The sequence below is a fragment of the Schistocerca nitens genome, chromosome 4 (assembly GCF_023898315.1).
Source record: "Schistocerca nitens isolate TAMUIC-IGC-003100 chromosome 4, iqSchNite1.1, whole genome shotgun sequence".
In the NCBI taxonomy this organism is placed as follows: domain Eukaryota; kingdom Metazoa; phylum Arthropoda; class Insecta; order Orthoptera; family Acrididae; genus Schistocerca; species Schistocerca nitens.
Genome location: NC_064617.1, coordinates 223466308 through 223493396, shown reverse-complemented (window position 1 = coordinate 223493396; position 27089 = coordinate 223466308). Strand labels below are relative to the sequence as shown.

The 27089-nt window shown below is 41.1% G+C and overlaps 1 protein-coding gene across 1 annotated transcript in view; it reads right to left on the bottom strand.

Moving 5' to 3' along the window:
* LOC126252765 (pre-rRNA-processing protein TSR1 homolog) overlaps positions 1 to 27089 on the bottom strand; it is an 84037-nt gene that overhangs the window by 33719 nt on the left and 23229 nt on the right. The window contains exons 3-5 of the mRNA XM_049953690.1: positions 21825 to 22050; positions 3761 to 3961; positions 2769 to 2975 (exon numbers count right to left, since the gene is read on the bottom strand). Coding sequence (XP_049809647.1) covers positions 2769 to 2975; positions 3761 to 3961; positions 21825 to 22050 — 634 coding nt within the window. The remainder of the gene's footprint in view (positions 1 to 2768; positions 2976 to 3760; positions 3962 to 21824; positions 22051 to 27089) is intronic.

Below are 27089 nucleotides of genomic sequence, written 5' to 3'. Positions count from 1 at the left end.
CATCTATTTATGAAACATATTTGTTTAACATCCATCCAATTTAACCACAAAATGCACATAAATAACAAAAATGGCAGAAGAAGGGAAAAACTCTTTTCTACACAAATTGTAAAGAGTTCTCACAGCAAAAAATTCATCAGTTCGTAACTGAGTATTGTGTGCTGCTACTGTGCCTGCCCCATTTGTGCTGGAAAACATGACACTTCTCTCTCTGGGCACAGCTCCCAATTTTAATCTTTTGGTTTTATAACAAAGAAAGATGGGGTCTGGTTTATTTGGTATATTTCATTATCAGAATATGCGGTTCTGCCCCCCCCCCCCCTCTTTTTTTTTTCTTGTCACCTTCAGATCCACAAATGAAACTCCTGCACTTTGCAGAACAGTATGGATCTGAGGATGACCTTATTCTAACAAAACATACCACGTGACCCAAGCCATTGCCTTTCTCCAAGTGTTCTCTGAGGTATAATATCATTAACATGAAATTATGATTTTATGCAGACAAATAACAGATTCGTCTTCACGTTCTCAAAGCAGTGGTCACTGCCTTTATTCCAGTGACATTGTGCTGCTGTTTAAGGCGAGGCTCCTGTAGGTATATTCTGTGACCTTTCAAGATCTTTGGTTATGTGAACCATCTATAGTCCTACGTGGCTAAATCCAAACAGTCCCAGAATTATGTTGTGTATCTAACAGCTTCTTTGAGTAACAAAAATTTAAATTTCAGTGTTTCATATACTTAGCAACAGAACTTAAAAATTTAAAATGCTGTCATACTCTAGTCACTGAGAGAGATAATCTAATGCTAAAGGTTTTTACCCATCCACACTATGTTCATCCAATATTTGAAATTGAGAGCACTTTGTGACTTCCAATAAACTTACACATAATTTCAAACCTTTTTGATACTTTCTCTCATTGGCACCACCACAAAATAACGAAAGGAATAAGTTTATTGCTTACTACCTTGGCATCAAGCAGTACATTTTGCTTTTGTATTTCTTCACTATTAACTCTATTTGCAACACTTTTGTGAACAGTACCCACATACACTGAGTTGACAAAAATCATGGGATACCCCCTAATATCATGTCAGACCTCCTTTTGCACAGCGTAATGCAGCACCTCGACATGGCAGGGGCTCAACGAGTTGTTGAAAGTCCCCTGCAGAAACAGTGGGCTATGCTGCCTCCGTAGCTGTCCACAATTGTGAAGGTGTTGCGAGTGCAGGATTTTGTGTGCGAACTGACCTCTTGATTACATCCCATAAATGTTCGATTCGATTCATTTTGGAAAATCTGAGTTGCCAAATTGTTTGTAAGAACTGTCCAGAATATTCTTGAAACCAATTGTGCTCTGTTGACATGTTGCATTCTCATCCACAAAAATTCCATCACTGTTCGGGAACACGAAGTCCATGAATGGCTGCAAATGGTCTCCAAGTAACCGAACATAATGGTTTCAAGTCAATGATAGGTTCAGGTGGACCAGAGGACCCAGTTCATTCCATTTAGACACAGCCCACACACCACCAACTTGCACACTGCCTTATAGACAACTTGGAACTATGGCTTTGTGGGGACTGTGCCACACTCAGACCCTACCATTAGCTCTTACCAACTGAAATCAAGAAATGTCTGACCAGGCCATGTTTTCCAGTCATGTGGCACCCAACCGATATGGTCATGAGCCCAGGAGAGGTGCTGCAGGCTATGTTGTGCTGTTAGCAAGGGCACTTTTGTCAGCCTTCGGGACTTCAATTCTACTTGAAACTGGAATTTCTTGTGATTTCTACTATTCAGCAATCAGACCAACAGACTCATCCATAGACTTTGCTAACTGCTGTAGCAGTGGCAATACTAGCCCAGTCACTGAAGTTACATATATTTCTGTTTCTGTCTTCTTTTGTGGAGGAATAAACTGTGCTGCTTACTCACGCCTTCTGTTATCTATTGTACCTCCATTCATGGATACAATAAATTACTGGTGGCATAGGCCGGTTGCTGTATTGTCTTCTATTTTCTGGCATTACTTCACTGCTATCTCCACAACTGTATTGCCAGATCAGAAGTGGCACCCTCTAATTTTCCAGTACTGTGTCTGATCACCTCCGATGGGGGACTGCCATTCAATCTTTATTTATTTATTTTTTCCCTGTTTCAGGAGTGAACAGTGCTTAGCTTTAAGTTTGAGGGAGCTCTTCTTTGGTGGTTATTCTTGTCATAACTTGTTGCTTATTCTTTTCTGGGCTTGGCCATTCCACATGAGAAACCTGTATCATTATGTGAGCTTCTTAAGTTTCAGTCGATGCAATTCGCACAACTGATGGACAAGGTGACATTGTTATTGGAGGACTGACAGCTCCTGCAGCAAGCCCTTCTTCAATGCATCATCCAGGCTGACGACAATGGCAGCAGACACTGATCGATTCCACCATTCCACAAGTTTGACGCTGCTGCACAGGAACAGGTCAAATACAAACTGCAGCTGTTTCAACACTTTGTACCCTACAACATTTCAGGTGATACAACAAAACAAATCCTAAAAATAGACATAAATTGCCATATCCTCAATGAGAATTCCTTGTGGAATTTATTTCTGAAAAGCAATTGATGGCCTCCACAACTTAAACAGATTAGAGACATTATACATCAAACACACAAATAGATCACTAATAATTGCCGATTATTATAACATACATTTTCTTCTGTCTTTAATAAAGAATAAGAAACAATATTATACAAAAATGTAGCAATTTATACATATACCTGCTTAGATGGATCTGCTTCTTCCAACAAACGTGTTTCTGCCTCTGAATGTTTCTTATGGGTTACAGAAATGGGGTATGGGTCTGATGGAGCCTCAATTTTTTCCATCTGGAAGTCACCCCAATTGGGAATATGAAGCAAACCATTTACTGACAGGTCATGACCACGTAGATATCCTGACACCTTCAATATGCCATGGTCCCCCTCCTGAAATGGGGAGCACAATCACATAAAATTCATCTGTTTGTATTAATATGTTACTGAACTCAGGTAATGATCAAACTTTTATTGAACTTATGGAACAAAAAGGAAGAAGTTAAGCTTTAATACAATAGATCATGACAGAAGTATGAAGTTTGGGGAAATGGATTATCAGTTTGCAGTAAATACTCATTAATGTCCATGATTTTAAACCTTTTCAATAACTTCCAAAATATTTTTCATTCTGGTTTTCATGGATGAAAATAAACTTTTAGAATGGTTGCAAACTAATAATAGATTTTTTTACCAATGGCATAAACAAACACATTCAAAAGCATTTCCTGCTTACTTTTATTTTTTTTTCTGTAAATTACAGAGATATTATGTGGATGAATGGGTGTATAAAGTTTCTCGCTTTAGATTCCTATGAGGCTTCATGTAACCAAATTACTCTTTTTGTTTCTAAGATTAGAATAATTATGATCCTGATTTAATGAAATTTGGACAACCCATATACTAAAAAGAAACATGCAGCAAAGATTACTATCTTAACAAAGGCATATGATTATTTAAATTACTTGTGTTCTATCTATGCTTGTATAACTGTAGTTAATTTAGAACACGGCTATAAGCTGAAATCAGTCCACTAATATACACCACATTTAATATGAACCACAATAATGATACAATTATGCCAAAAACTGGTATACATATACAGGTGTACCGATCCACATGAAAGAACCAGACATATGGCAATGAATACATGAAAATAAACTGAGACGAGTTGTTACCTGTGAATCTGCAACAAATTCTATTTCTTCCACCAGCATATGTGGCCGACGGTCACGATAAGTAACTGAACGAAGCTTCTGGCTCCCAGCACGGCGTAATACGTTCAGTGCCTCGTCACACTTATCTAGTGCCATTATTTTCATATCTGGCAGCCAACGAGAGAAGATCTTTTGCAGCTGATTCTTCTTATCATGCTGTTTCTGAAGCACACCAGGAAAATATCTCAGAACAATTATTTAAACAACTATCTGCTAAACTGTATGTTTTAAAAATAAGTATAACAACAATGAAATGTAAAAATTGCACTATATTTGGAAACCATGACTGTAATAAATAATATATTTATGGACTTTAAGCTGAACTACTTTTCTCAAACTGATTTTTTGTGGAAATTTCTAACTTTGTTAGATCCCAAGTTGCATGCAATATGTGAATATGTATTTATTAGTGTTTTCTTTAGTGTAAAGGCAAACCAGTCTCTTTGTTCACAGCATAATTTAATGTAAGAGATAAGAATTTGCAAGTGAGGGACAGGAAAACAAGGAGACACTTCTGTTATAAGCTACAGACTAGAAACAGTAAACAAAGAAGGAGAAGATGATGATAACATGTACGTCAGTAAATAAGAAGTATGAAGGTCTTACTGAATATATACCTAAGAAGAAAGAAAGGTAAAGTGGCATGTCAAGAGGCGTTATGGTCTCAAATCTCACCTTCAGTGTCACAGATGTTACCTACATAATCATAACTCTTTTGGGTGTTGAACAACGTATGTGTGCACAAAAAACTATCTGCAAATTTTGAAACTGAAACGTTGAGAATGTTACTATTATAAGCGCACTCAGACATGTGCTTTCAAGATCTACCCTCTTACATAACAGACTAAGCATTTACGCTACAGTCTCTTCACTATTCCTGTCCCTTAACCAACTGGTGCACTACATGTCACTGCCAATGCTAATTCCCTCTACACTAACATCCCCAAAGCCTATGGCCTTTCCACCAATGAACACCACCTTCCCAATGCCCAACTGACTCCAAAATTACAACCTCTTTCCTGCTCACCGTGACCACCTATATCTTCACCCATACTTACTTCTATCTGAAGGCAGCACCAACAAACAGATCTGTGGTACAGGCATTGTCACCTGCATGGCACTATCTTATGCTAACCTATTCATGAGCCATCTAAAAGAATCCTTCCTAGAAACCCAGAATCCCAAAACATTGACCTAGTTCAGATTCACTGATGACATTTTTATGATCTGGATTGAGAATTAGGAACACCTATTCAAATTAACATCCACCTCATGGATGGCTTCATAAGTACCACCATCCACATCAAACCTATCACTAATGAACAATACTTCCACTGTGATAACAGCTGCCCATTCCATACCAACAAGTGCCTTCCACACAGTGTTGCCACCCATAGTTGCTGCATCTGCAGGGACGAGCAGCCCCTTCCCAATTATGCTGAGAGCTTTATTGAGGTCCTCACAGACTGAAATTACTCTCCACTTATTGTCCATAAACATATCTCTGGTGCCTTGTGTCTCCATCACCTACCATCCCTTACATACCTAATGACCAGTGACAACGGGAGGTACTCCATGACTCATAACCACCCAGGAATAGGCCAACTGAATCATGTTCTCCACCAAGTTATCGATTACCTCTTGTTATATCCTGAAATGAGTCATATCATCCCAACACCTCCCAAAGCAGATGCAAGATCTGTTCCATACATTCACCCACTAGAATTGCTTCATTCCTGTCAATGCATTTCCTTTCCCATCAAAGGCAGAGTCACCTGTAAATTCAACTGTGTAGTCTACCAACTTAGCAGTATTCTACATGGGCATGACCACTAAAAAGTTACCTGTCTGCATGAATACCCATCACCAAGCTGTGGTCAAGAAACAGCTGGACCATCCAGTTGCCAAGCATGCCATGGTGTGCTTGACTTCAAAAACTACTTTGCAGCCTGGTGCATCTGGATTCTCCCATCGAAATGAGCTTTATGCATTGCACAGTTAGGAGCTCTCCCTCATTCATGTAACCTTCCTGGTCTTAACCTTCCCTAGTCCCTGTCCCTAACCTATGCCCTCCTGCTCCCACTCCAGACTCTCACAATCCTCCTATCTCCCCCCCCCCCCCCCCCACCTCATTTCACCTGTATAGTTTTTTCCTTCTCTACTACAATCTTCCCCCTTTTTTCCCTCAAACACAGCCTCACGAAGTTACATCTAGCACCCCTCCCACCTGCCCACTCTCAAAAGGCAGCATTGCAGCTTCTTCCACACACATACCCTGCTAACCGACTCCCTCACCATACCACACCATTCCTGTATCCTCATTATCAACTCCAGCTGATCTCACAACAGTCGGGCCATAACACCCAGACATCAGGGATAACAGAGGCTGTCGCCTTTTTTTTCTCTCTCTTTCTTTTTTTAAAACAAAAAACTGCAGTCTTCCTTTAAATGTGCCTGCCTGCAGCTCAGCATTGCCTTTCTGTAGCGAGTGGCACTATCTGAATTCAACTGTTATTCCATACTATATTTTATGTAGTTTATTTGGAACATTTCATAGAAATGATTGAAGCATAAACCTCACTGCTCGCAACTGCTACAAATATTTCTGCTTGACAAGAAAATGAGTTGCTCTGACTTTTCTAAATGAAAACAATAGTGTATGGAACAGGATGGTTCTCATAATAAACTTGTCCTTAGTGGTGATGCAACATTTTTGTGAATAGTACAATGCACAGACATAATATGTGAATTTATGGCACAGACATTTGTGGAAATTAATGCATTATTTGTAAGCTCACAACAGGAACTAATGAACTGAGAAACACCAATGTATTATGAACCATATGTTAGCCAAGCATGAGTTATTGAATATGTTACTTTTTCTGAAATAAAGAATGGATACTATATTTCAGAGTACTGGTTGTTATAAAGTTGATGAATGTAGAAGTAAATGAGTGTTTATTAATTCAAACTGAAATCAGAAAATATAATTTTTCATATTGTATGTGCTCAATAATAATACTGTGATAATACACACTTCATCTCATGTCATCATCTCTTCCTTTCCCTGGTTGCTATATGTCTTATGGCAATGGTAGTCACAGTTGGTGGCTGCGGGCCCTTCCTCACGACCCCCCCCCCCCCCCCCTCCCAGGACTGAATCGGTGTACCCCATCTGTCTGTGTCTAGAGTAATATCACATTCAAGTTTGAGAATGTTTGTCATGAAATACTGTATGTTTTATGCAGAAAGTTTTGTTTAGCAAAACTAAATTTCACGAAGACAACACTTATTAAATACAGTGTCGTACGTGTGTGTGTGTGTGGAGGGCGTGGGGGGTGGGGGGGGGGTGGAGGATAGTTCATCTGGAAAGATGACTTCAATTTCGATCCCGTGGTGGCATATGCCACCTGGGGGACAGTAGACTCCTTTAACAGGGAATGCTCACAGTCAGAAGGCTCAGTGTGGTGCAAATGTGTGCAGCAAGCACGCAACCATGCCACGGGGATGCACTCGTGCTTCCTGCAGCCTACTGCGAGTTTGATGGCGGCCAAACTGTGGCCTTCTGAGTGGCAGGATGGTCCTTTCAAGAGAATTGTGACACATGATGGACATGATGCATCATGCTGTCCAACAATGCTGGTAGCAGTGGACACGAGAACATTCTCGTGTCCATAGGCAAGGCTTTGGACATCCACCCAGCACAGACACCTGAAAGGATCGTCATATTGTAAGGACAATGGTGGCAAATTGTACAGCTAGCACAGATAAGAGTGCTTGTGAACCCAGAAGTGTCAACACAGACTGTTGCGCACCACTTAGGTGCAGCGGGACTACAGGCATGCAAACTTGTAGCTCACTTTCCAATCACTCGACAGCATTTACATGCACGGTTTGAATGGTGCCATCAGAGAATCACTTGGAAGATGGAATGCTGCACCACGGTCTTTAGGGATAAAATCAGATTCTGCCTGCACGCAAGTGACGTTCATTTGCACGTACAACATAGAGTGCAGTTGTCCACAACATACTGACCGCATCCCAAGTTTTATGGTTTGGTGTACAATAAGACACAGCTTATGATCTGGAATGCAATAAGATACAACATTCATTCACCTTCGGTGTCTCTGGAGGGGATGCTAACTAGTGATCGGTCAGTGCAGAATGTTTTTAAGCCTTTTCTTTTGCCATCCTTGCAACAGGTAGGTGCAATGTTGTTCGAACAGGATAATGCTCATCCACACCCTTCCTGTGACACTCAACATGATCTGCACAATGAGCAGCAAGTTCCCTGGCCAGTAAGATTTCTGACTTGTCTCCAATCGAACATATGTGGGATAGATGGGAAGAGAAGTGACTCGTCAACCAACAACTCTTACAGGACTGCGGTGAACGTGTCCAGTAGATGTCAAATAGCACATCCCACGATGGAATTCACCGCACATATACAGATGGCAGAAGTATTGCGTGCACAAGACAGAAAAGGGCAAGGGATTGGCAGAGCTGTCATTTGTACTCGGGTGATTCACGGGAAAAGGTTTTCGGTGTGATTATGGCTGAATGACAGGAATTAACAGACTCTGAACGCAGAATGATAGTTGGCCCTGGATGCATGGGACATTCAATTTCAGAAATAAGGGAATTCAATATTCCAAAATCCACAGTGTCAAGAGTGTGCCAAGAATACCAAATTTCAGACATTACCTCTACCACAGACAACACAATGGCTGACGGACTTCACTTAACGACCAAGAGCAGCAGCAGTTGCATAGGGTTGTCAATGCTAATAGACAAGTAATACTGCATGAAATGGCCACAAAAATCAATGTGGAATGTATGACAAACATGTCTGGTAGGACAGTGTGGCAAAATTTGACATTACTGAGCTATGGCAGCAGATGACCTATGCGAGTGGCTTTGCTAACAGCCTGACATCGCCTACAGCACCTCTCTTGGGCTTGTGATAATACAGGTTGGACTCTACGTGACTGGAAAAATGTGGCCTCATTGGCTGAGTTCAGATTTCAATCAGTAAGAGGCGATGGCAGGAATTAAGTGTGGTGCAGACCCCATGAAGCCATGCAACCACGTTGTCAAGAAGGCCCTGTGGCACTGTGCAAGTTGGTAGTGGCTCCCTAATAGTGTGGGCTGTGATTATGTGGAACAGACTTGGTCATCTGATCCAAATGAACTGATCATTGATTGGAAATGGTTATGTTCGCCTACTTGGAGATCAATTGCAGCCATTCATGAATTTCATGTTCCCAAACAACAATGGATTTTTTAAGGATGACAATGTGCTATGTCACCAGGCCACATTTGTTCACAATGGGTTTGAAGAACATTCTGGACAATTTGAAGGATTTGTCCACCCAGATCACCCAACATGAATCACATTGAACATTTATGGGACGTAATAGAGGGGTCAGTTCATGCATAAAATCCTGCACTGGCAAAACTTTCTCAAATATGGATGGTTATATAGGTAGTATGGCTCAATATTACTGCTGGAGACTTCCAATGACTCATTGAGTCCATGCCATGTTGAGTTGCTGCACTACACTGGGAAAAAGTATTTATAGAAGATTATAACATTGGACAAGGAATTCTGCCCTATGCAAGACACCTTTTCAGTATCATTTTACCCAGACATGCTTCAGCACTTTTTGTGCTTTCTTCAATGGGTTATTTTATTTTCTTGCTGTAAAATTGTTGTTACATATTAACGCTTAGAGAAACCTTTGGTACAAAATATTTACAATTGTGAATGAATAATTGTTGTAAAATATTATACATCATTTGTTTACAGTTCGCAGATGTGATGTGTATTAACAACCTGATGCACTATATGTTGTTTATTACATTATTTCTAAAGTTCTAGTTATAGCTTAATTGGCAAAAGAGTGGATGTAACGTTAGTTTATATACCTTACTTGAAGCTATTGGGTATTTATGTTGGTAGCTAGTCTGCCACACAGTCTACAACTTGTCATGTGCAAACAGCGAAGCATAATTTTTATGTGTGTGTGTGTGTGTGTGTGTGTGTGTGTGTGTTCAGGGCTATTTTATCTACTCTCTTTGCATCATACCCATTCTCCTACTCTCTTTGCATCATACCCATTCTCCTGTGCAATTTGTTTTATTGTGTTCAGTTCTTGTGTGTAATCGTGTCTGTTCATGGGTGTTTTTGTTCAGTCTGAGTAGTAAATGTCTGAAGCTTGCTTCTTTGTGAGTCATGCGGTCATTGGATTGGATATGAATAATGGTGCTGGTGATTGTGGGTTTCCTGCAGATTGTGAATTCATGTTTGTTGTTTCTCTTCTGTATGGCAAGATCTAAGAAATTAAACTTCTGTTTGTGTTTCAGTGGTGAACTGTATTTGTGGGTGGATGGAGTTTATGTTGTCATGAAGTTCTTTTATGCAGGTCTGTGGTTTGTCTATTAAGCAAACTAAGTGATCTACATATCTCTAGTACCAATATATTATTTTGTACTGTTTTGGTATAACTATTTTGTCAAAGATTTGTTTTTCTATCTGACTGAGGAAAATGTCAGCTATAAGGCCACTGATTGGGGATCCCATAGGTAGTCCATCTTGTTGAGAGAAAAATTTATTGTTGAATGTGAAGTAGTTTTGCTCTGTGATGAGCCTGAGTATGGCTGATATTTCTTGTATGTTGGAGGTTTCTTTGTATGATGTTGATGGTTTCTTCTGTTGGAATGTGTGTACATGGAAATTATGTCAAGTGAAATTAATGTTGCTGTGTTTGGTATGTATTCATTTCTTATTTTTTCTATTAAGTCACTTGAGTTCTTTAGACTTCTGTTTTCTCTGTATTTGTATATTGTCTACAGCAGAGTGTGTGCGTGTTTGGCTAAGTAGTATGTTGGAGCTTTGGTAAAGTTTATCAATTGACGTATAGGTCTTCCAGGTTTGTGAACTTGAGACAATGATTTTAGGGCGGGGGGCCTTGGAATTTTTCTGTATAATCCTTTTAATCTGTGTTTCTGCAAAAATCATTTCTATGTTTTACAGAGTGTTCTGTAAGTTACTTAGCTATTAGTTTGTTCGGTCACTTCTTAATTCTGTGATGTTGTTGCTTTGAATGAATTCTAATGTTTTGTCAATGTATTCCTGTTTGTTTATCACTACGATCAAATTACCCTTGTCGGATTTTGTGATAATGGCTTTTTCCTGTGTCAATTTGTTCTGTAGTTTTCTGTAGGTTTTTTCTTCAGCAGTCCTTGTGTTTTCTTTCATCTCACCATACACAAGAGAAACAACAAACATGAATTCACAATCTACAGTAAACCCACAATCACCAGCACCATTTTATTCATGACCAATCCAATCACCCCATAACTCACAAAGAAGCTAGCTTCAGATATTTACTACACAGACTGAACAAACCACCCATGAACAGACATGATTGCACACAAGAGCTGAACACAATAAAACAAATTGCACTGGAGAATGGGGAATGATGCAAAGAGAGTAGATAAAATAAAACACAAAATACACAAAACAACACACAACCATGAAACACAAACACAACCAAATGCAACACAACAAATCCTCAGATAGTAAACAACAAATGGCACATAATGACTTACAACAGCAAAGACACACAGAGGTTGGGTAATATACTAAAGAAACAAGGACTCAACATAGCATATAGAACCAATAACACAATACAAAGCAGGCTTGGAAGAAATACCACCAACACTGACAAATACAGCCAGTCCAGTAAATACCAACTTACTTGCAACTGCTGTCAGTCTCTACATGTGGGTCAAACATGCAGGAATTTCAGAACCAGGTATACAGAACATCTCAGAGCACTGAAAAGCAACAGCTCACACCCAACTTTCGCAGATCATCTGATAGCACTCAAACACAACCTAACAAACACTGACACTAACTTACAGATCCTTAAAACTGATAGCAGGTCATACAAAAAATTAACTATAGAAAAAAACTATCACATCCAAAAATCAATAGCCCAAGGAAAGAAAGTATTAAATGAATACACATCACTGTGCAATAAAACCCTAAGCAAATGCCACAGTGGTGCACTGGGTCGAGTAAACGAAATGCTGAGGGTGCCACCGAACCATAAACCACACTCCCACAGTCAAGGCGGGATTGAACAAGGGCTCTGTAGAGTTGCAGCAGCGTAGAGCGATCTGCACCCCAGTTGGTGATGCTCAGGCAGCGGAGGGCACTGAGGTGCTGCCAGCACTTCTACTTAAGCTGACTGAGGTGGGGAAGGCAAGTCAATCGGGTGTCAAAAACCTTTTCCTAAGAATCGATATATCTCCACTATGGTGAGTGGATGGTCATTAAGGTAAAGTTCTGGTTCTGGATGAATGATACGACACTGACAGAAGTGCATAACACACGACTTTGCAAATGAAAACTGGAAACCATGGGCTAGAGCCCATGACTGCACCTTGTGGATGGCTCCCTGTAGGCACTGCTCAGGAACACCGGTACTGGTAAAGCAGTATGAAATGCAGAGAAGTCGTCTGCATACAGAGAAGCTGAGACGGACGCCCCTACAGCTGCTGCTAGACCATTAATGGCCACTAAAAATAGAGATACACTAAATAAAGAGCCCTGCAGGACCCCATTCTCCTGGAAATGGGGGGAACTATGGGAGGCACCAACTTGGACACGGAAAGTACGAAGTGACAGGAAATTATGGATAAAAATTGGGAGCGAGCCGCGGAGATACCTCTTGTATAATGTGGCAAAGATATGACGTCGCCAGGTGGTGTCATACAGTTTTCGTAAATCAAAAAATACGGTAACCAGGTGTTGGTGTCTGGAAAAGGCTGTTCAGATGGCAGACTCGAGGGACACAAGATTATCAGTAGTAGAGCGACCCAGGCGAAAGCCACCCTGACATGGAGCCAGTAGGCCACCTGACTCTAGAACCCAATCCAACCGCCGACACACCATACGTTCCAGTAGCTTACAAAGAACATTGGTGAGGCTAATGGGCTGATAGCTATACACATCAAGTGGGTTTTTTCCGGGTTTACCACCGGAATGATGGTACTCTCCTGTCATTGTGATGGAAAGACACCATCACGCCAGATCCGGTTGAAGTTTATGAGGAGATGTCGCTTGTCATCAGACGAGAGATGTTAAATCATCTGACTGTGGATACGATCTGGCCAAGGAGCTGTGTCGGGCAATGTGCAAGGGCACTGAGGAGCTCCCACTCTTTAAATGGAGCATTATAGGGTTCACTGTGGCATGTAGCGAACGAGAGGACTTTCCTTTCCAACCGCCGTTTGAGGGTGCAAAAGGCTGGGGGGTAATTCTCCAATGCAGAGGCTCGAGCATAATGCTCAGCAATCATGTTTGCGTCGGTAGATAACATGCCGTTGAAGTTAATGTCAGGGACACCTGTTGCGGTCTGGTACCCAAAAAGACGTCTGATCTTCGTCCAGACTTGGGACGACCCAATGGTCGAGACATATCTCTCCCAACACTCCTGCTTTCATCTTTTGATAAGCTGGCGAATGAGGGCATGGAGCCACTTAAAGGCTATGAGGTGCTCCAGGGAAGGGTGCCGCTTATGGCGCTGTAGAGCTCGCTGGCACTCCTTAATTGCCTCAGCAACTTCCGGTGACCACCAAGGGACTGCCATTCGCTGGGGCACCCTGAAGAGGGAGGGATCACGTTTTCCACCACATATCGATTGTTGTAGTCACCTACTCAACCATCACATCAATGTTACCATGTGGGGGAGAGTCAACGGTGACTGCAGATGTGAAAGTATCCCAGTTTGCCTTGTTTAAAGCCCATCTGGATAGGCATTTGTGGGCCTGATGCCGGGGCAGTGACAGGAAGATGGGGAAGTGGTCACTACCACACAGGTCATCATGCGCTCTCTAGTGGATAGATGGGAGTATTCTTGGGCTGCAAATGTATAAATCAATGGCGGAGTAATTACCACGAGCCACACTAAAATGTGTGGCATCCCCAGTACTTAAGAGCCAGTTCGACATCTCTGCATTGGCCAGTAAGCACGGTGTCACTCCTCAAGGGGTTATGGGCGTCAAAATCTCCCAAAAGTAGGAAAGGTTTAGGGAGTTGATCAATCAGTGCAGCTAATACATTCAGGGGTACTGCACCATCCGGAGGAAGATATATATTGCAGACAGACATTTCCTGTGTCATCCTTATTCTGACAGCCGCAGCTTCAAGAGGGGTTTGAAGGGGCACAGTTTCATTAGAGGCTGAGTTTAGGACATACACCTGACACTTGTTTATAGTCGCTATGGTTCCTGTTATATCCCATATAGCCGCGGAGAGCAGGGGTCCGCATTGCCAGGAACTAGGTTTCCTGGAGGGCAATACAGAGAGCAGGTGTAAAGCTTAACAGTTGCTGTAGCTCAGCCAGGAGGTGGAAAAAAATGCCACAATTCCACTGGAGGATGACCTCATCATGAGAATGGGAAGACATGGACATTCAATGGAGTAGTTTATACCCCTGAGTCACCTGCTGCCACCAACGTATTGTCTGAGCAGTTTATAACCAATGTGTTTGAGGGTCTGGTGAGATCTAGGTCCTCAGCAGATGCCAAAATCTCCACCCCATCCTCAGACACAGAGCTTGTAGGTAGCAGTGGTGTGGGTGCCACTACGATTACCTTGGTCTTAGGGGTTTTCTTTTTGGATTTCTCTCGCTGTTCCTTGGGTTTCCCTGGCTGGGAGGACTTCACTGTCTCAGTATCCGGGACTGAGGATGATCGTGAAGCCCTACGACCAGCTGCTTTTGGGCTCTTCAGCCACTGACGGGTGTCAACTTTCCCACTAGCAGAACCCAGGGAAGGGAATGACCCAAGGGACCCCTTCCTAGCGAGAGAAGCCAAAGAAGACTTATGCTTCTCTGGCTTAGAAGGGGGGACGAACGTCGCCAATGGTTGGGGCGGTGTTGCTCCCGAAGTAGGTGGTGCAGGAGCTACAGGGAGAGAAATGCCCCCCACCATCAAGGGGGCAGGTGTAGTCTTCCGGCTCTGAGGGGTGACTGGGGTTGGCAGAGCTGATGGTGCCAGAATTGTTGTAGCAGCAGTGTAAGATGATGTCATACGCACAAGATGCAGGCGTTCAAATTTTCTCTTAGCCTCAGTGTAGGTTAGTCGGTCCAGAGTTTTGTACTCCATGACTTTCCTTTGTTTCTGGAGAATCCTGCAGACTGGCAAGCAAGGCAAATGGTGCTATCTGCAGTTGACACAGATGGGAGGCGGGGCACATGGACTATCGGGATGTGATGGGCATCCACAATCTCGACATGTGATGCTGGAAGTACAGCGGGAATACGTATGACTGAACTTCCAGCACTTAAAGCACCGCATCGGGGGAGGGATATAGTGCTTTACATCATAGCCGTAGACCATCATCCTGACATTCTTGGGCAATGTATCACTCTTGTAGGCCAAGATGAAGGCACCGGTGGCAACCTGACTATCCCTCAGACCCCAGTGAACACGCTGGACGAAATATACACCTTGCCACTCTAAATTGGCATGCAGCTCATTGTCAGACTGCAAAAGAAGGTCCCTGTGAAATATGATACCCTGGCCCATATTTAAGCTCTTATGGGGCATGATGGTTACAGAAACAGCCCCCGGTTTGTCACAAGTGAGTAACGCCCGTGACTGGACAGAGGATGCTGTTTTGATGAAGACTGACCCCGATCTCATCTTGGACAAGCCCTCCATCTCCCCAAACTTCTCCTCTAAATGATCAACAAAAAACTGAGGTTTCATCGTCATGAAAGATTCCCCCCCAACAGCTCTTGAACATACAAGGTATCGGGGCGAATAAGATCCGCTGCCATCCCTAGCCTGATGTTCCTCCCATGGTGTGGCCAGGGAGGGGAACAATTTGGAGTCATACTTCTGTGCGTTGAATTGAGCTCGTGAATGCTTAAGAGTGCTGGTGTTTCACCACCAGCAAAGAGATGATGGAATATGCTTCATCACGTGTGATCGGCCCTGATGCCACCCACTCCGACCAATGGCCCTCCCCACGGGCGCAACCCAATCGCAGCAAAGGCCACCTGGCAGGATGGCCGTTGCTGGGAGTCCCGATGCCCCAGGGGGATGGGCATCTACCCCTTGACATACATGGGGAGTTAACAGTGCAGGCATCAGCAGGGCGATCCCTGTGTAGTCAGGGGGCTACAACCAACAGGGTACATGGTGGCCCCACCACAATGGACTGGCTACTATGCTGGATATCGGGTGCAAAGAAGTCCATGGTCATCATTGCATAGTTAATAGTCGAAACACACCCCGGGAGGTGTCCTCACTCAAGAGATGGAGAATGAGCAAGACTGCAATGCGACGGAGAGAAAGTGGGCTAAAGATATCAATGCACGATGGCCACAATGCGCCATGTAAGGCGCCGTTCCCCAATTGGTTCACTCTTCGGGAAAATTTTTAAGAATGGAGGTCAAACCCTACAGGGGACCATCACAAAGACCGAAACATGTGAAACTCCTTTTAGTCGCCTCTTACAACAGTCAGAAATACCTCGGGCGTATTCTTACCCCAGGACCCGCAGGTGGACAGCATGTTAGTCACGACAAAAATGCAAATGAGCTTTTTCTTTTCTATGGCAAAAAAACCCAGATCTCCACACATGAGAAGAGTTCACAAAATTTCATTGGACTGTTCTTCTTCATCCACCCTATAACCTGGATCTCACACCTGATTTCCAACTGTTTGGACAATGAAGAAAGCAATCTGCAGGCAGTAAGTGGATGGTGACGTATGGCTGTCAAATTGAACAGACTATGTTGAAAAACAGGTCTTGAAGCCAAAAGATTGGGGAATAATAAGATGTATCAGAATCTGGAATAAATCCAACCTGTTTTTAGAAAAAAAAAAAAAAAAAATTGCCTGCATTACTTACTGAACATCTCTCATAATATTTTTAACTTTTTTGACCATGAAGCAATGACAGGGTGTCTACGCAGACAAGGAAAAAAAATTCCCGGATTATTCCCGGATTCCCCAGCTAAAAATACAGTTTATCCTGGATGAAAACAGACTTTTTCCGTTTCATTGACAGTATATTTTCCCTCGGATCTGTGAAACTTATCAATCCTTTTGAATGGTGTTTTTATACACAGGCAAAGAATTTCTCGGCACTTTAGAAAATGAAACTCAGGGAAGAAAACCTCTTTTGGAAAGTTCTTTGATGTGCAGGAACATGTACGCTGTATATTTACGTATTACAAAAGTATAAATTCGAATTTCACCGAACACCGCATGTTACTTTCCGAACCACTGTAATTGATATTGTGATGTGCTTTTGTAAGCCAGTCATAGCTCATGTCACGTGATCTCGCCAGTCCATGACAGCGGATATTCAGATCCCAGCACACATGATGTAGTCAGCTAATAACAACAACATTGTTAAATAGCGCGGAAAGAGGGAAAGTTAATGTTTTAAATTAATATACATAGTGTTGCTACAAGAAAAGCAAAGCTTTCACATATAACATTGGTCTCTAAGGTTAATGAGCTGCAAGAGAAGCTAAGTTTTCACATATAATGTCGATCTTTTCTGCGCGTGTTACACTTTAAGATATATCACACAAATGTGCCAGTAAAATTTTTAGCCGAGTGCAATGAATTGTCCTTAAAGTTTTCCACAAATAAATTAGCTACCGCAGAGGAGATTCCCATAGCACTACATCAATTTGCTCATAATAACGACATGAATGTCTGATCTTCTGGGCTCGAAATACTTCTAAATGGCTCGTCATCAAACGCTCTGTGATTTAAGAAGTTCACCGTACATTTTCGCACATAGTTCACCTTGCGTAAAAGGAAATTTACTTTTTTCAAACCATCATTCGCAATATTTTCCTGCGATCTGTTAGAAATAGGTTCGTTTCAGTATTTGTCAGAGAGAGTCAGATAACAGGCGCCACCGCACTTTGGCAGCTGCTATGACGCAGGAAGCCCGTATGTTCGTACGTGTAAAACATTAAAAGAGCTTACATTATGTCATAAAAGAAAAAAAAGACATCAGAGGATCCCCCAAAAGCATCGGAATTTCATGAACCATACTAAAATGGCACATTTAAAGTGTATACTTAAGGAGCACATTCGTATATCCAGATTCCCAATGAAGTAGGCCTCAACCTGATATTAAGCTTTTCAGTATGGGTTTCGTCATGTAAATTTTCTTGGAGTACCAGTACTGTATTAACTCATTTTTGATTCTTTATTATGGCGTAATGCCACATGTGCTAGAAGATGAAAACGTGCACTTGAAATGGAGCTAGCAGTTGAAATTAGCCAATAGTGTGGAACTAAACACTTCGTTTCAAACACATTGACTGCCTCAGCGTAAAAGGTTAATAAAAACCAAATTTCTTTAGCAAACAGACAAAAATAACTACATTGTTCTACAAGGCGATTAATGCATGACTGTCAGAAAAGTGGAAAAAATAAATAAAATCTGAAACTAATAACATATATCAGCCTTCCGTAATTATGTGAATGTATTTTAATTCACTTGATAGCTCCCGGCCACAGAAATCCGTTTTGTTTTCATTTGACGTAAGAGCAGTAAACGAAGATGAAAGAGCAAAATCACTAAATGTAAACACGGGTCACGTGGAGACTACACACTTCTCCACTGTAACTCCAACTGCTCTGCGCATCAGCCCCCGATCTATGATATTTCCGAACCGGGGCAATACTAAGACCCCCGCCCCCCTCCCTCGAGCATTTGAGATACGACGTCGGAACTTTAAAAAAATTGAATTTTCAAAAATATGCTCATTTTGTAGCGAACATCTTTCTGAAGAGTCTGATACATATGTCCGAGGAAATATAAGACATGTTATTTGCTCTTAAGTGTGCCAGAGTGCAGTGCCACCTCTCTTCACACAGCATTCTTCTATCGCACGTCACTGTATTTCGCTCCCTGGAATTGAAGCATGTATGTTTATATTTTGTACTGGATGCCATCAAACTATAATCAGGACAGTGGAAATTAAAATGTCCTGTGGTGCCTCTCCTGCTCCCAGTCGCCCGGTTTGACATCCTGCCCTTCTTTTTTTAAAAAAAAAGAAGAAGAAGAAGAAGAAAGAAAGAAAAACCTTGCGATTAATACTGGATGGAATTATTTGTAATCGGGAGAACAAGAACTCCAGAAAATTTGCACTCTTTATTGCCTGCTAGCTAAGAACTTTCTGTTTTAAGTGACATAAAATTAAATATAGGATACATAAAACCAGTGAAGACAAGAGAGGAGCACGACATTACACATTTATTCAATCCTTAGCTCCCAGCATTGTTTTCTCTCTAATATTGCAACAGCTTTACATGGCGTGCTTTCCTTTCTGCAAAAGAATCTATTACCTCATCAAAGTTAGTCAAACATTTTGCTACATGAAAAATTGAAATATCATTCTCTAATACTGAGTAAGCTATTAACACAAATAGTATCCAAGACTGGTGTGGTTTCTCGATCTGATTACACCTATTTTGTCAGTGTATGCTTTATAAAACAAAATAGGCCTTTCTAACACTGCAGAAATTGTAACACACACCAAATAAACGAGACTGTTTTTGTAACATGACAGAATATAATTCATGAAGACCAGCATAAAATGCCTATTAGGCCTACTACAAGCAAAAAGCTTTATATTAGAAAATAGTTTCACATTTCATGCATACGCTCCAGTTTTTCGAGCATGAGATCAAAAAGCAGTAGTACGACATTTTTATGTAAATTTGGAATCGTCATTATCTTCCCTAATTTGTGTGACGTCCCTGTTTCGTCTCCTTCCTCTTTCTAATAAACAATTTTGTCATGACTAATTCTGGAACTATTCTTGCCTTTGTCAAAGCTTATATGCCAATTAACTTCACTAACCGTGCCAGAATCACCGGTTCAGTTATCCCTGATCCGGTTAGGCATTTATATTTTCGTACAAACCTACTTCCAGAATAGAACTTAAGCAGCTGCTAGACGGGGACCGTACAACTGGCCTTTACTAGTGTAGCGATCTGGCCAAAAATTTTCTGACAAAATTTTATTTTCTTGGATACACCGAGAAGATAGTACGTAATCTTTCTTACCTGTTATTCCTGTTAGTCGTTTATTTCCACTCTGGTAGTGTGACTAAGGATTTCGCTAGTAATTATAACAACGCTTATCATTTGCAAACCCAATCAACAATATAATCAGACAGCAATTGACGTTCACTCGTTCGGCTTTACTCCGCTCAGCTCGTATAGCCCGGTCCCCTTTTGCCTGCAGGAAAGTTTAGTTCTAGATGCGAGGAGGATTCCCCTGTCAGACATCACGTACACTATGCACGCATTAAAAAATCAGCTTATGATTCATTCAGAAATCAACGTACAGAGGGTGTTCAGAAACCAACAGGGATGAGTTTCAAAATCATATGAGTAATCGATAGTCCAATGTGGGCTGGATGCTAGGCGCTTTGTGAAACAAGGTTTTTTCTCCCGAAGAATACGAATTTGGCACTCCCCCCTCCCCCCACAATTGTCTCCCGGGGGTCAGATACCTCGGTTAGCCAATACCCCCCCCCCCCCCTTCCTCTCAGAGATCCGTGCCTGATGCGCGCATGCTGCATGAATCTGGCAGCTTGGGTGCAGCAGTAAAATTTTTCCCGATTGCATCTAGCTGCTTGCTGCGACTCCTTACACAGCCAACAGCCACATTTCTGTAGCCAGAAGGGGGAGAAGGTACAACTGTACCTCATACGCCACTCAACTGCGCATGGATACAAGCCCGCTCGTAACTGCTAAAACACATTTAATGTAGACAGTTGTGGCGTCACGCTCATCGGAAGCAATTTGTTGTTATGAAGCATTACATAGTCTTCCTAAAGCCTTTGTCGCATTTTGCTGTTAGCAAACAGCTCGTACGGGCACTGTGTTTTGTTTTTGTATATGGCACATTTCCTTTGCAATTTATGTTTTATTTTCATACTTTTTCTCATTCTCATTTTATTGTTGCAGTACTATTCTGCAGTAGCAGGATACAGTAATATCCTTTGTTAGAGTATCGATTCTTACCAGTCAAAATTAAAAAAAAATTAACTAAAAACAAACAACGTAAATTCCCGGAATTCTAAAAAATTCCCGGGTTTTCCAGGTTTTCTCCCGGATGAATAAATTCCCATGTTTTTCCCGGATCTCCTGGTTGTCCCGGGTAGTATACACCCTGAATGAAGGAACAGGATGAAAATTTCAAAATAGAAACAAAGGTGCAAGGGCAACATATACTGGTATTATGGTTCCCATAACACACTGCATTTCTACTCAAAACTAAGCAAACCATATGACAAATATTAAATGGAATGTAGAACTAGCTGGCACCGATTTTGGGTTACAGATAGTGAAAATTATGAAAGTGAATAAAATAGCAGAAAGGAGAATAATGACTTCTTACATATCAGACTTAGAAATAACTTATAAGAAAGGAAACAATTTTTTTTAATCTTTAAGATGGAAGGTTACACAGGACAGACAAAAGAAGGGAGACATCAACAATAAATTGGTGCAGGCGAAGAAAACTTTCTTTAAAAAAGTGGATCTGTTGGCATCATCAGATATTGACACAAAATTAAAGAATAAGTTTCTAGAACAAAATGCCAAAAGTATTGTCTTGTATGGGTGTGAAACATAGACTGTGGGAAAAATCATAAAAAAATGAAACTGGAAATATTTGGAATGTGGAAGTACAGAGGGATTTTAACAATTAAATTGATGGATAATGAAATGAAATTGTACTAAAAATAATAAATGAAGGGAGCTGCCTATGGGAAACAATTACCAGAAGAGCAGAAGGGCTAGCGAGAAAAATCTTCTAACCAATCCAGAAAGAGTGGTCATGGTGCTAAAACGAGCAGTCAAGGGGACAATTTATAGAGACAGAAAAACAATTTTATGTATTGATTTCATCAAAATTTCTATGAAAATTATTCAGTACAGTATCAGTAAATACCTTAATTGGTACATTGTCTAGATGTGTTACAGCAACAACTGGTGTGGGCAATCCTTGAGCCATTGCAGCTGTGAGTAGTACTTCTCCTGTTGTATCTAAGCCTTCAGCTTCATCAGCTGATAGGAGAAACAATACTGTGTCCGATACTTTCAAGGCATCCAATACACCATACAAGTCACCATGTCTTGGGCATACTATAGTAAACCGCTGTTTCAGTCGAGGAATGCTAGAGACAGGACAAAAACAATACAATTACTTTTTTTTATGTATGTCACTTGAACTTTTCTAGCAGTAGTGACAATAATTGTACACTATTCTGGGACAAAAAGGTGTGTACAGCTGCAACACTTGATACAAGATGTAGATACTGACATAAAACACTTAAATAACTATTAAAACAAAAAAAATATTAATATTTGCTGGGCATCAAGAGGTGGCAGGAAATACTGCTAGTGCCACAACCATCTACATTAATAAAAGTGAGATAAGCTATTGCCTTTATTGAGGAATCATTTCAGTATTCAGGATGCAAAATGAAAGAAGGAAAAACAGAGTTTCATATTCTGTCGACAAGGCCATTAGAGAGTGAGGAAAAGCTTGGGTTTGACAAAGATGGATAACACCTTCATCCGTGTTCTGTCAAGGGAGCCCATCTCACCATTCAACATTAACAAATTTATGACAATCATGATAAACCTCTTGATACTTGGCTGGAGATTTGAACACTCCTCATCTGAATGAAAGTCTGAGTGCCTTCAACATCACACCACCTAACTTGGTCATGTAACGCAGTTTGACAAAACTGTGGGGAAAAAATGCTACCTAAATCAGGCTTCAAACATATTATGGACAAATTTTAGGGTAATCACACTAGATATTCTGATTCAACCTTAAGGTAATATTGTATTTGGGAAAATTAAGTACAGCCACTATCATCACAAGAAGTGGAATGAAGCTGTCTCATGTAACTTGAGATGTCATCTAGACAGATATCTATAAATGGAGCATGTTTATTGGAATCTGTGGTGGAGTGAGACACTGGCAAGATACAGGTCTGGACAAAAATGTGGAACCACCATAAACACAACATATTAACATGCCTAATATGGCATAGGAAAAACATTGACATTCAAAACAACTCCCAGTCATCTTGGAATGGATAAATACAGATCCTATATGTAAAAGGTGATTATTCAGGTTTATGACAGATGATCACATTAATGGGAATGGACAGTGCATGTTCCCTTTGAGAAAGGTGAAGGAAGATCGCCATGCAATTGTGGATTGTTTTATGGTATGTAGCTTGTTCATAACGGCCATAGTGAGCCATTTCTTGTTCCAATCCTCCCAAAAAGCACTCCGTCTTCAGGCCACAAGTGGCCCATCGGGACCATCCGACTGCCGTGTCATCCTCAGTTGAGGATGCGGATAGGAGGGGCGTGTGGTCAGCACACCGCTCTCCCGGTCGTTACGATGGTTTCCTTTGACCGGAGCCGCTACTATTCGGTCGAGTAGCTCCTCAATTGGCATCACGAGGCTGAGTGCACCCCAAAAAATGGCAACAGCACATGGTAGCCCAGATGGTCACCCATCCAAGTGCCGGTTACGCCCGACAGCGCTTAACTTCGGTGATCTGACAGGAACCGGTGTATCCCAAAGCTAGACATTAATTCATAGCAATTTCAGTTAATGAGGAATGTGGATAGTAATAAGTCACCCCTCTCTCCAATGTAGACCACAAATGCTCAACAATACTGATACCTGGTGACTGGTGGCCAGAGGAGATGCAAAAACTCATCCTTGTGCTCACACAACCAGTCCTGGACAATGCAAGCTATGTGAACAAGGGCCATATCTTGGAAAGCAGCATTGCCACTGGAGAGAAAATATTATACTATGGGATGGATATTATCAGCCAAAATGGCCACATAATCCTTGGCGGTAATGTATCTTCAGAGTATCCATGGGACCCATGGAATACCACAATATGGCCACCCAAATCATCAACCAATCCCCACCATGGTTCACTCCTGGGGCAAATGTGGTCAGAAGCTGGAAACAGTGTGCAATAAGACTCATCCAAACAAATTACTTTCTTCCATTGCTCCACAGACCAGACTTAAAGTCTTTCAGAAGCATGTTTTCCAGTTACGGTCATTTGCACCACTGACGAGTGCTTTTGGGATTCCAGCTCAATTTGCAAACCCCTGCTTAATAGTCTCTCTTTATTTTTTTTATGCTGAAGGTGTTTGTGAGTGTGACATTCACTTCTGCAGTGACTTTGGCAGCTGTTGTCCTCTATTTTTTTTGTAACAATGCTTTTCAATGACTGTCTGTCATGATTGTTCAACACACAATTTCGTCCATGTTGTGACATAGAAGATGATTATTTTTTCCACTTTCTCTGTACGCAATATAAACCTTCAATATGGTGTCTCTTGAAACTCCAAACACATTAGCTACTTTGGTTATGGAAGCACCTACCATGTGAGCACCAACAAATTACCCACATCTGAAGTCACATAGCTCTGACATAATATACTCATAACTACACAAGGCACTGTTCTGACCGTGTCTAACTCTTGCAACTTATTGAGGACATTGCATAGCTACCATTCATGATCAAATATAACAGCACAATCTGCAGGCTTGGCTAGCATCCACATTTGTGTTCAACCATACATTTCTCATGGTGTTCCCGAATTTGTCTCCAATCCCTGTAACTTCCATTAACCAAAACGGAAACACAGCTGATATCGTACATTACCTCAATAACACACTTGTACAGCGTCACTTTCAAGATAAACATTGGTTTGGATTTGTCAGACTATTGCACAATGTGGCCCCACCTCAGGATAACAACCGAACAAACAGCAAAGGATACAAAGCTAAGTGACAACTGCCAGTCACTAAGCACACATTATAATGTCAGATAAAATATACCTTTTAAACAACTACATACTCTCGGTTCAAAATAATTTGGTTCCGTAGCTTGACGTGTTGTTTATGACCACCATACCCTTCAAAGTGTTCATTTCATGAGATAGTTGACACATAATTAGTGATGAAGCTTACCCACATGATACAAGAATAAACACTATTTCCTCAACTGCTACTATATGAGTAATTGTTTACTGAGATATCTGTCCGGCTCTCTGTAGCTTGAATGACTCATTTTCTCATATGTTTCTACTCTACAGTGGTAAATTTCTTCAAATTAGGTTGATGCGTGTTATACACCCTTTCTCCCTATATTTGTTCAGCTTTCCTGGCACTACATCCTGTTGCACAATACAGTAGCATATGTAAATACTTGCATGTCTAAAAGTTCATTTCATGAGCAAAATGCTCCATCTATTACTACATGTTAAAGGTGTTGAACTCCACCATGGGCACATAAAATTCATCATGTATTTATTTTCAAGGAGGAACCACCAGTATTGATGTGGCAGGAAGTTGTTTGCTATAAAACATGAGCACTTTGTAAACAAATAGCCCACATGCCCCGCTCATAATACCAAAAATACTCATTTGTGACCATATGTTTCTTACAGCTATAAGGTCACTATTAGCTGTATGATGTAACTCTATAGGTTTAGGATATACTTTATACAGATTTCATCTTTGCACTGGTTATATTATTATTAGTTGTGTGATTTAAAGTAATTATAAGTATCAATAACAAATTGATTAAAATTTCAGTAACACCAGTCGAATATAGCAATACCATGGCCCTCTAAAAGTCAGTACTGGTTTTTTATGTGTCTATAATTGTAGTACTAAGAGAAAAGCATCAGAGTAGCTTTATACTTTGATTTACATATAAGTATCCCATATAATTTAACCAAAAGTATTTGTAGTGAGATATTTTTTTCTCTGTGAGTAAGTTATTTCTAAAGCTTAAAACATGGTAGTCAGCTGGAAGAAATTTGTGTACACAGTACATGAGGCAGAGTCTCACCGTACAAAACCAAAATTTCTGCACTATTATGCTTGACATACAGGATTTGATGGTGTTTTAAAGCAGTAAAATGTACCCCTGGCAATCACTAGGTCATTGTGACATACTTTCAGGTCTCCAGCAATGTCTAGCAGTTATGAAGTGTACTGGAATGAATTTTTCATTATGTCTTTAATTTGTCTACAGATGTAATGTTTACAGGAGATGCATCAGTGCATTCATGGGGAACTCATTTATATAGCTTCTTGGTGTCTTAGGAATGTGTAATAACACACTTAATTGTATTAACAGTAAAATTTAATCGAGAATACTATTTAATAATGTAACAGAATTGTTCGCCTGTAATTCCTTTTACGATGGGAAATATTTAGTACTGCCAACAGACACATAGCTACCTTATTCTGATCACAGGTGGTTTCATCCTGGGGTCTTAGTGACCTGTCCTTCCTTTTTAATCTTCCCCACTCTGTTCTTCTCTCCTTCCTTAATAGTTCCAAAAGTAGGATAGAGTTGCGTACTTTAATTTTTATTATAACTATCATACTCACAAGGTCACCTCTATCTCTCTTGAGTGACTTGAACCATTACTGCTCACAGACTACTGTTGTCAATGGAAGCTAATGTGCATACACTCACTCCATTCACTTAAGAAATATACCTGATCAAACACAGTTCAGTCACATAACTGTGACCGCCGCCTGTTTGACAACAACATGCAATAACCACTCACAGACAGCTGCTGGCAGTCCTAGCAGTGAAGAGTACATAAAATGTGTTGGGGTATGTGGAAAAAAGTAAAGTCATTGTTGTAATGTGGAAATGGAGTGATTTATTTGACGTCCAAAAGGGCATATTATTGGGTTTCGGGCCAAGGGTGAAAAAATTTCCAAAAGAGGTAAGTTCGTAAGCTATTCACATGCCACCGTGGTTGAAGTATATCATTCATGGCACAATGGCGTTATCCAAAACTGGCTATGAGGCAACTGTTGTGCACAACGGGGCATAGATGACACGGGGGAACAACAGCTGCAGTGATGTGAACAGGCAAATAGACATGCGACTGTTGAGCAACTGACTGCCAAGACAAACCAGGAGGATACCAACAGTCTCTTCTCCTCAATGACTACTCGGCGAATGTTGCTACGTACAGGCCTCCCCAGCAGGCACCTGGTTCATGCACTCACGCTGACTGCTGTTCACTGGTGATGAAGGCTGGTATTTGCATGCCAGTACCAAAACTGGACGTCTATTGAGTGGTTGGGTTAGAGTTGATTTTAGGAAAGAGGCCGAACAGCGAGGTCATT